This window comes from Pocillopora verrucosa, chromosome 5 (assembly GCF_036669915.1).
Source record: "Pocillopora verrucosa isolate sample1 chromosome 5, ASM3666991v2, whole genome shotgun sequence".
NCBI lineage: Eukaryota > Metazoa > Cnidaria > Anthozoa > Scleractinia > Pocilloporidae > Pocillopora > Pocillopora verrucosa.
In genome coordinates, this window is record NC_089316.1 from 10647868 (window position 1) to 10659038 (window position 11171).

The 11171-nt window shown below is 39.5% G+C and overlaps 1 protein-coding gene across 2 annotated transcripts; it reads left to right on the top strand.

Annotated features, from left to right (window-relative positions):
• The first annotated feature begins 259 nt into the window (after positions 1–259).
• LOC131780433 (uncharacterized) lies at positions 260–8392 on the top strand. Of its 2 annotated transcripts, XM_066166945.1 has the most exons (4): positions 318–384; positions 2213–2307; positions 2471–7200; positions 7764–8392. In XM_066166945.1, the coding sequence occupies exons 3-4, from the start codon at positions 2613–2615 to the stop codon at positions 7790–7792; spliced, it is 4617 nt and encodes a 1538-aa protein (XP_066023042.1). In that variant the 5' UTR covers positions 318–384; positions 2213–2307; positions 2471–2612; the 3' UTR covers positions 7793–8392. The 2 variants fall into 2 exon arrangements, with proteins under 2 accessions (XP_058953023.2, XP_066023042.1); XM_059097040.2 differs by lacking the exon at positions 2213–2307 and having other exon boundaries at positions 260–384.
• The last annotated feature ends 2779 nt before the right edge of the window (positions 8393–11171 follow it).

Consider the following 11171-nt stretch of genomic DNA (forward strand, 5'->3'; position numbering starts at 1 on the left):
TGTTTGAGGAAATGTTACAAAATATCATATCTTAGGTTCACTTGAAAAGTAATGATCTCCTTATTTATTGGTAATCGATTTTTGTGACATTTCACCGAAGGACATCTAATAGATCAGATATATTTTTCAAAGTTAAGTCTTTTAATCACACAAGAACCATAAGGTAATTTAGACGGAAAAGGAAAAGCCATGTGTCAATTCTCGCCCCCTTAACCCCCCAACCCCCTCCTCCCTGGCCGACTTTCGGCAGTAGGAGGAATATGGCGAAGAGACTGGATGAAAGTTCCTGCGTAAACAAAGGGTGTGCATCGAGCGATGAACAAGCGAACAGACGACTTGAAGGAAGATTCTGCAAGCGTCCGCAATAAACAGCAGCAAGTGCAGGTTGGTGGTGAAAGTTAGAAACTACGAAACGAAATTTACTTTAGAATCGTCACTACTTTGTTGTTTTCACTCGTGAGGGAGCTTTCTGAGTTTTCCTTGGGTGACTTCCGCATCAGAAATCTGTTACGTAGGAGTGGATTTGTTTTGCACTCAAAGTTACTGGGTGAATTGCTTCAGATCAGGGGGATACGTTTAGGATATCATATTAGGCATGCAACTAATTACACTCAACGCTGATGGAAAGGGGAAACACTACAAATAGATTTCTGCGATGAGATGGGAAAGTTTGAGTTGTTGTGTATGCATCTTGGCCATAGTTAGTAGAGGATTTAAGTCCCTGCGTTATTTAGTGTTTCAAATCCGTTCTGGTTGAGTTAGTTATCTCTTTATTCGAGTTTACTTCTACTTTAGACCTCATTTAAAAAGTCTATGAGGAAAATGAATTGCTTTCAATACAATCCGTGTCGCAAACTTACAAAGCTAATTTGCTAGATCTCGCGGTTACTTCACTGCGCACCAAGGTTCAATCGCTTGACAAAAATTCAAAGAATTCATCGTCTGTGTCTATTTTCAAGTATTTATTTTATGCGCTAAGCAAAAGTTTTTTTTTTTCAATTAAGTAGTCTTAAATGTGCTAGGAACTTATATCCAGATAATGTTAAGCACGCAAGTTGCATATCATCCACTTTTTGCCTTCAGTTCGTACTTTCTAGATAAAAGCTGCGATGCGGTTTATTGGTTTTGAATAAAGAGAGAGAGAAAATAATTACTTCTTTGTTGTCTGCGGTTAATCCTTGACAAAAGCTTACACAAATGAAATTAGCGAAAGGTGCATTGTCTACAGCATCAAAGACGTACAAAAGGAAAAGTTCTTGTTTTTCGCATGACTCGCAAAATTATGCGGTTCTCATCCATTGTCATTTAGTACATTTACCAGTCACTCTACTCTCGAATAAAACTAATCTGAATGAACTAATTTGAATAAGATGGAAGATAAGATTTTTAGGTTGAGAATGCGACCTATTATTCCCATGAAAATCCGGCCTACATTTCACCCATTGCACGAACAGATAAACATATTCACATATTTATGAAGGCTTACACTAGTCTCACCTGAATGACCAGGTTACATGATCAAGAATTGTTTTTCTGTTTGAGGAAAATATTAAATAAAATCAACAGTTACCTTGAGAGGTCACTCTGTTCAATATCATTCTTGTCATGAAAATCATCATCATGTGGTGTTATACATTCTACAGGGGGTTTTTATGTTGACCGAGTCTTAAGTTCTCTGGTAATCTTAGTAGCATATAGTCACCTAGTTTAACAAAACTCACTGCTGCATGCCAAAAGGTAATATTCGTTTGTAAAAAACCGCTATGAAAGCCACCATTGCGTGTTTCCTAAACAGAAAAGGTTCGGTTGAACTTGACCGGCACAGATTTCTCACTTAAGCCTAAATTTAAGTTAACTATGCACATGAGCTGCAAATAGCAAACGCTAGTAGAGGCGGCTTGTGTAAATATAATTGACTACATTATTGAATTTTCAAAGTTACGAGAAAACTAGGAAGAAGCACAATCGATCATAATCGAAAGGGCAATGGTAGGTGAATAAAATATATCAGCTGATTAGATAACAAGAAAAGGTACATCAGTGAGAAGGGATAGATAATTGATTACAAGAGTGGCTACAAAATACATCAGATAACTCGATGAATGTTGCGACATTAAACGTTTGAGATTGCTGATTCGAATTCGCAGATGTAAAATCATTTACAATGGCAGAGTAGGCACGTACTAAACCTGATGTCTTTTTTATGCGACAGAACCCAGCTTTGTCGAAAGGAAATGAGTTTGATACCAATCCGTAGTTCTTTGGTTTCATAAAAAAGGCGAAAAATTACCTGTGATAGACAATCGTGTGAGTTTCCCCAATTGTCATATTTTATGACTTGAGACCTTCTTCTAATAGCTGACATGATGATTATCCTTCTTGGCTTTGCTTTTGAGCGACAGTATTATGGTCTTTAAACATGTTATTTACGAATTTATGAAGAATCTTTTTATTACTTTTTACATTTTAGAACAACATTCGGCCACAAACATCCAATCAAGGCACTCTTGCACTGACCGTTTTGTAAGAAGAATACAGTGGAAATTTTGAAGGCAGGGTCTTGTTCTGACAATTAAGCTTCCCTAGAGAATCCATGCCCTAAAGCACCAGGTATGGCAGCTGCCACACCTTCATCACTTGCCAGTTCTGTAGAGAAGACGAATGGAGCCAAGCTCAGCAGACTTCTTATTGATGGCGGTACAGCGGTTTTGAGGAAATGCTTCGATACCTTTCACCCCCCTACCAAACTAGCTGCTGGTCTCAGTTCTCACTACACAACACTGCACACTCTTTTCAAGAAAAAGGTTCTGCGTTTAGCCCAGTGGTACCAACTTTTCCCACCTAGTGGGGATCCACCTGATTCTAAAGAATTTGATATCACTCTCCTGTTTCTCCTTTTGACCAACATGTGTGGCCTCACCCCTCCATCCTTAGGATGGCACGCGATGCCACCTATTAGTGACACCTCTTTCGAGGCTAACCTTGCTCGAGTGAAGTTTTTCCGCAATGAGTTGTATGGCCACGTGTCCACCACTGGCGTTGAAATGTCAGTGTTTTTGTCCCTGTGGCCGAAAATTCGCGCAGTCCTTGTTGATCTTGGGTTTGACCAGGTAGAAATAGATAGATTAGAAGCCGAACATAGTGGAGAGGAAGACTATATTGACTTGTTACGTGAGTGGTCTGAGAGTGAAGAAGATACGTGGTCACAGCTGAGGGATATACGGAATTTCCAGATACAGATGCACGAAGACGTTGCAGATCTACGTCAAAACCAAAAAGAAGACCAGAAAACACTTGAGGATACCAAGTCTAAATTGGAGAAATTGTCCCACTGCCAGGCAAAAACTCTTGAGGCTGTTGAAGAAATGCAAGTAGGAATCGAAGAATTTAAACAGGTAGCTGAGTACGAAAAGAAGAAGAGAGAAGATCATTGGGAAGTTGAGGCCCTTAAAAACCTAGCGAAGGTCGACTTCCGAGGGGATATTGAATATCATGCGCAAAGATTCCAGGAAGGAACCCGTGAGTGGATCTTCCGACAGATGGATGAATGGTTAGACGACAAAAGCTCTGAAAATCGAGTAATGGTCATCAGTGGCAATGCTGGCATGGGAAAGTCAGTTATCTCCGCTGTTGCGTGTAAGAGAATGCAAAAAGCTGGTCGACTGTCAGGGAGCCACTTCTGTCAGCACAACAAAGTGCGCTATCGAAATCCACAGCTGATGCTTCAATCCTTGGCCTGTCATTTGACGCACACCTTACCCGAGTACAAGGAAGCTCTCGTGGAAAAACTATCAAGGAATCTGGGGGTACCACTCAACAGCATGGGTGTCGAAGAGCTCTTTGCTCTGCTTTTGAAGGAACCTCTTAATGCTGTTAAAGATCCAGGAAGAAACATCTTAATGGTAATAGATGGCTTGGACGAAAGTGAATATCAAGGACGCAACGAGCTTCTCGATGTCGTTGGCAAGCATTTTTTTAAGCTCCCAAAATGGATTCGATTTCTCGTGACAGCCCGACCAGAAATAAACATTACGGAGAGCCTGAAGCATCTGCAACCCATACACCTGAACCAAAAACAGGAAGAGAACTTAAGCGACATCAAACGTTTCTTTCAACTACGTCTGGGAAAGCAACTTGAGCAAGAACATAAGAATGTGCTCTTGGACAAACTGGTTCAAAGGACTGAGGGTATTTTCCTATTTGCATATTTTCTTAGTGCTGCACTCGAAGAGAATGCCTCGCCAATTACCGTCGAGGAGGTGGAGAGCAGATTGCCTTCGGGTATTTCATCCGTTTATCTTGATCATTTTAAACGGTTAGAAAAGGAACTTTGCAAAGAGTTAAAGATTGAAGAAGAACAAGTGTTACATTTCCTATGCGCCCTAGCCGCTTCCAGAGAGCCTCTACCATTGGCCTTGGCCTCCAGAATACTACAACCTACTGGGAACTGTTCCACTGCCAGACGAAAGGTAAATGAAATAATCGCCTGTATCTCTTCTCTTTTGCCAATCTGCCACGATCGAGTTCACTTCATCCATAAGTCCGTGAAAGATTGGTTAACAAATACGTCGTCGTATGGTCAGCATGAATTCATCGTGGACGAGAAGGAAGGGCATCAGATCCTCTTCGACCTTTGCACTGCTGAGCTTGACAAAATTAAAGACAAGAAGCTTCTTGATTCCCATTTCAACGACGCTGAACAGTACGCATTGCAACATGGTGTCCAGCATATGACCGAGCTGGATGGACTGGGTGATCATTCAACTACCTACAACGTAGATCACCTGGTAAAATCCTATGTCATAGATTTAGAACTCATTTTTCGCAGACTTTGTGTGAACAGCGTGGTTCCTTCAGATGATCTCCAACGTGTTCAAAGGAACGTCGACCTCGCCTCACTGCAAGAGGGAACTTATTCTTTGTTAAGCTCTCTGTCAAAAGCCCTTCGAAAACATTCCTATCTGTTGAAGGACCACCCACAAGCTTTGTTTCAAATTTTGGTCAACGAGGGCTCCCCCGAGCTATCTCTTGGAGCAGCAGCAATCCTTGAAAACAAGCTTCCTCATGCCTTGTACATGAAATACCTAGACAAAGAAGAAGAACAAGAAGTAGTGCAAGGTCGATTTTATTGTTCAGGTACTGTGGCATGCTTTGATGTTTCACCCGAAATGGATTATATGGTGTGTGAATGCCAAGATGGAACAATTCACCTGTGGTCTCTTCACACAGGGAATGAAGAATGGAAGAGACCATCCTTATTTGCGAAAGAATTCACGGCCTTATCTCGTTGGGGTAGTTCCTCGCACGATGAAGGAGCATATCGTTGGGTGCAATCTGGTTTGACTTTTTATCGATCAGTAGTTTTTGATGCTAGTGGAAAATATGTCTTACCAGGATGCTTGCGAAATGTGTACACCCTAGGTGGAGAGTCCTATGAGCTTTTTCCGAAAAGTGATTGTGTTTTTTCAAATTGTGCGTTTTCTAGAAACAGGAGAAAATTTTTAACTGACAGTAGTAATGATCCCAAAAAAATCTCTCTGTGGAACATAGACGATGGCGCCGAATTATGCTGCATGCTTTTGGATGAAAACGTTGCATGTCTCGCTATTTCCCCAGATGGGTCAGTCCTCACAGCTGCAGATATTACTGGACGCGTGTACATTCGTCATTGCGACACATTGCAAGGATGGAAGTTCAAATATGTTCCATGTGGACTAATGCACCTTGCCTTCGATGGTAATTACATATTCGCTTTTGGTTCTCTAGGTTTTGTGCTCGCAGAAATTGGATCTCATATTTCATACGCTTGGGTTTGGAATGGCGAACATGATTACCAACTGTTCTCCCTCAGAAGTGAAGATCAACTCTCTTCCTCGACAGGTGTCTCATCGCTCTCATTTCAGCGAGGCAAATTTCTGTTATGGCCAAGTGATTCAAGTACTTTAGATTTAACTGATTTTTACGAGGAAAATGCGGGGACTTGTCTGGTGCAGAGTGTAAGCCGTATTTTTCCAGATTTAAAAGCAGGATTTTACACAAGGCTATCAGACAATTCAATACTGGCGGGTAGCCCATCTTTCAACTACGTCGCCTTGGTGGACGTCAGTCATCCAGATTGTTCCTTTAAAAGCCCAGCAGTCAATGAGGTGATGCTTTCACCTGAGGGAGATACTCTGTACTCCATTTGTTCGGATGAGAGGTCTTGTGAAGTGACCGTTTTAAGATTGTCGAATCGAGAAATTTTGATGCCGAAGAGGTCTTTTGCTTTTCCGTCTCTATTTTTTGTGCCTATGAAGGAAGGTGTTTTACTATGTATGGGGAATGGAGTACCAGAGCTGTGGAATTTCGAATTAACGAGATGCATACGACCTCTTTCCAAACTGAGTGGTTATGAAAAGCTTACTCTTATATCACAGGAACTGATAGCCTGTCAAAGTCAAGACCATTCATTTGAAGGAACAGATATACCGGATGTGGTAGTTTATTATCCACCAGAGGAGACAACATTTTTTTTAATGTCATTAAAAGGGTCATCTAATCCAGTTAAATTATATCTGAGAGGCTCAACCACCTTTAAATTGCTCAAAGTAGACATCTTCAACGTCACCAGTGGGGAGTTTATTTATTCTGGGAAAACAAAAGTTATTTGCGAAGAAAATATTGAATTTGTTTACTTCAATGTTCGGGGTGACTTTCTTGTCTGCACTTGTGAGGAAATAGACGATGACTTGTTTGACATAATAGAGTTGAAAATTTGGTTGAGAAAGAACGACTCCCAGAAAAATTCGTGGGAAAGAAAGAGTAGAAAGTATTTTGAAGAACCGTTTTGGCCCCGGCTTATTATTTCGCCCAAAGAAGAGTTTGTTGTGACTTGGGGTTCCCTCGATGCAGGTCGTGGATTACATATCCTCGATGCCAGATGCGGTGAAACGAGGCACAATTTGCTGAAAAACCGCGTTGACATCGTCGACTGCAAATTTGCTTGTGACGACGAGTCTTTGCTTTGCTGCACTAGCGACAACTTCCTTCGATTGTTTCAAGTAAGAACCGGTGACTTGCTCTGCGTGCTCGACATAAAGGAGAGACCGTTCAGTTTGGGGGTCTGCGCACGTGAAGATCTAATAGCCGTTGGTTTGTCGTCGGGTAGATTAAAATTCATCCGCGTGGAGCTACCGAGGAGAAAAGAATCAGAACGTAAAGGTATAACAGTAATGGATCTATAGACGTTCGCTTTTAGTCTGTTATTATTCACTTAAGTTAATAATGATGATACAAATCATAATTAAACAAGACAGTTGATTTTCAAAGCTACTGAAGTACTTATTCACACTGTTTCATTCAATAATTTTGGTTTACACTGCTTGTTCATTTCTTAAGACGCAATAAGAAGAGAAAGGATGAGTTAACCTTTTACATTCTAACATCAGTATGCATATTCTCCATACTTTTATTTATACATTTCCTTAGGTGCTGACAAAGAGAGTTTGTCTAACAATCAAAAGCTTCTTTTGGTGGTGATCATTTCCTTCATTCTCCTGACCTTAACGTGTGGTTCAGGGTTGATATTGTAGGGAGAAATTTAATGCTGGTCACTCCTAGGGTTTAAAGGCTTATGGACGGGTTTTTGTTAACTTATCCTTTTTAGAGAACTAAGCTGATATTCAAACGTCCTTCAATGAATAAAATTTTGTGGCCATTGAGATGTATTTCGGAACTCTGCACCAATTCACTTTGAAGTTAACATGTCTGTTAATCACTTGCAGGCTCACTGACCAAAACCAAATGGAAGTGAATGGAAGAATCTTAAAGCATTTTTGCTGCTCTCGAGAATCGTCACGTAACATTGAAACAACTCTCAAAAAGGAATCCACAGAACGATATTGACTGTACGTCGATGAGTACAATGACATCAGGACTCCTCCGACGCCTTCTTCACCTTAAGAATCCAACATTCGAGACCTCATACGTTTGCTCGGGTTTGCATTTTTTTTTCTTTTTGTTATGAGGATTTCAGTTTAGCTTGCACTGAAGAAATTCGTTAAATTCAGTTTGAGCTGAAGAATTCAAACATCTCAATCGACGTAGAAGAGAAAATGCACCAGCGGGGCTTCAAATGTTGTCGTTTTTGGCTAATAGCTTGAGGGCAATTAAACACGTGACTTGTTTTCAAGTGCGGCTTGTTTTCTTCCTCTCAACTTTAACTCTTCATTCATACTCGAAGTATGATTGTCTTTTGAATTTATTGTCGCGAGAAAATGTCATGCAATGTTTTGGTCTGGACATTGCATTATAGAACGCTGATAGACAGGAGAAAAAAGTGTCCCAAGCACTCTAGTGAAACCTTTTAGCTCGGAATCTTTGCAGGGCATCAACTGTTCATGCTTCTCTTCACCCGAATCTCCCCCCAACCCTCCTCCCGTAACCCAGCTAAAGATAAAAACATACTAAAAAAAGACACTCATACGCTTAAGAAGTCTTGCGGTTAACTGAGGCAGACTGATCCTTTGTTTTTCTCTGGAGTGCATCGGCGTAAAAATGAACTAAAGTCAGTCATTCATGTAATTTGCTGCTATACACATTTTTACAAAACAAATAAAGAGCACGGCAGCTCTTGTTTTCAATATTTTAAACTGATCGTACCACTGAGCACTGATGATTGAAGAGGAGATTGAGACAAACTGAAAAATATCTATCGGCGAACACAGGTAATACCAGAATTCCTATCAAGATTTTTTTTTCTGGGTGTGAATGCTCCCGCTCTCAACGCGTGAATGCGCAGTCTCGTTTGAAAAATAATCGACCGCTTTACATTGACGAAACATCCCTATCCCACACCCTTTACTTGTCAATGATTTTGCCAGATTATTTGTGAGCGTTGAGGAAAAAAGGTTAGGGTCTGCGTGGAGCTTTTAATTTTGACAAGGCACACAGCGTAAGCCGGAGGTCGTTCAAATGAATAGCAATCGTAGATCAATCGTGCGATCTTTCTCGAAACTGTGCTCGGCCATTAACTACTGCATCAATTTCTAAACACAATTTTGAAATTCCGGTGCACAACTATGTTGTAAAGAATGAGCATATCGTACTTTTAATGATAATGAAACTTTTAATGCCACTCTGTAATAGAATAGAAAGCACAAATTCTAAAGCTATTTCTTAACATTTCTGAAATTATCATGATGATGCGTCTGGTTGCAGTAAATACTACTGTTAATTCCTATTTCAATTCAATGAATGCCGAATAACTTCAAACTCTGTATTGGCGCTTAAGATGTGATAATGAAATTCTTTCTGCGGTAAATTTCCCCTCAGTCTCCCAACCAATGAAGTTCGTGATTAAGTCTTACCGTGCACATTTATCGTAATGTATTTCATACTTTTATCAAGATAAAATGTTGGTTGAAACTTTGCACTAACGTTTTGAATTCAAGGGTAATTTAACCATGCCTCAGGTATTAGTCTCTTAGCGTGAAACCGAACCGTCAATCATTTCTGTTCAATTTAGCTGGATCAAATTATGCAAATAACTAGTATGTCTAAAAGATAGTAATGTTGAGGCACGTCCTGTTCATAGTTAGTTTCCAAAACTAAGATTTAAGAGTACCCTTCTCACCTCGAACGATATTCTGTCCGAGCACTGGATTCCGGGTATAGTTTACTGCATACCAAGACGATTTTTTTAAAATTTTATTTTCATGGGGTGGGTTGTGATTAATGTTAAAAAACTCAGATTGGTCTAAAGTATTTGTTTCGATGGCCTGTTTTCTTATATAATGATGCGCCAACAGTGTCTAAGGATGCACAAACTTCTTTTCTGCTCTATCATTATCTGAACTTATCATCATTATCATCTGAACTTATGTCTGATAACGTTAAGCACACAAGTTGTAAATTATACGCTTTTTTGCCTTCGTACCTTCTAGATAAAAGCAGTGATGCGGTTTACTGGTTTTAAATAAGGAGAGAGAGAAAATAATTACTTCTTTGTTGTCTGTTGTTAATCACATCACAAAAGCCTACACAAACTAAATTAGCGAAAGATGCATTCTCTACAGCATCAAAGACGTACAAAAAGAAAAGTTCTTATTTTTCGCGTGACTCAAAAAATTGTGTAGTTCTCGCCACTGTCATTCAGTATATTTACAAGTTAATATATTCTCGAATAACTAATCAAAATGAACTCATTTGAATAAGCTTATTGCGCAATATAAACATGTTTACATATCATGGAAGGCCTGCTCTATTCTCACCCGAACAATGAGGCGACATGATCAAGAATTGTTTTTGTGTTTGAAGAAAATTTTAAATAGAATCAATAGTTACTCTGTGAGGTCACTCTGTTCAACAGCATTCTTGTCATGAAAAGTATCATCGTGTGGTGTTATATATTGCGTAGGGGATTTTTATGTTAACCAAGTCTCGAGTTTTCTGGTGATCTTAGTATCATATAGTCATCTACTTGAACTTGACTGGCACAGATTCTTCACTCATGCCCTTATTCAGGTTAACTATTCACATACGATGCAAATAGCAAACGCTGATCGAGGCGGCTTGTGTAAATATAATTGACTAGATTATTGAATTTTCAAAGTAACGAGAAAACTAGGGAGAGGTACAATCGATAACACTTGAAAGGGTAGTGGTGAATGAAATATATCTGCTGACTGCATAACAAAAAAGGGTGTATTGGTAAGAAGGGAAAGATAATTGATTACAAGATTGGCTAGAAATACGTCAGATAACTAGATGAAAGTAGCGACATGAAACGTTTAAGATTGCTGTTTCAAATTCGCAGATGTAAAATCATTAACAGCGGCAGAGTAGGCACGTACTAAACCCAGTCTCTTTTTTATGCTAGAGAACAACCCCCTTGAAGGAAATGAGTTTGATACCAATCCGTAGAGCTTCTTTGGTTTCAGAAAAAAAAGGCCAAAAATTACCTGTGATAGACAATCGTATGAATTTTCCCTGTTTATGACTACAGACCTTCTTTTATAATAGAGGATATGATAATTATCCTTTAATTTGCAAGCAAACTAGCCTTCTTGGCTTTGCTTTTGAGCGATAATGTTAAGGTCTTAAAACATGTTATCTATTAATTTATGAAGCATCTTTTCATTACTTTCACACAGGTACAGGTTATTTTAGAACATCATTTGACTACAAATATC

Bases quoted from the DNA above. Each gene is read 5' to 3' on its own strand.
- LOC131780433 (XM_059097040.2), top strand. From the start codon at position 2,613: ATGGCAGCTGCCACACCTTCATCACTTGCCAGTTCTGTAGAGAAGACG. The intron at 7,201-7,763 runs GTATAACAGTAA...AATCACTTGCAG, and splicing joins AAAAGAATCAGAACGTAAAG to GCTCACTGACCAAAACCAAA.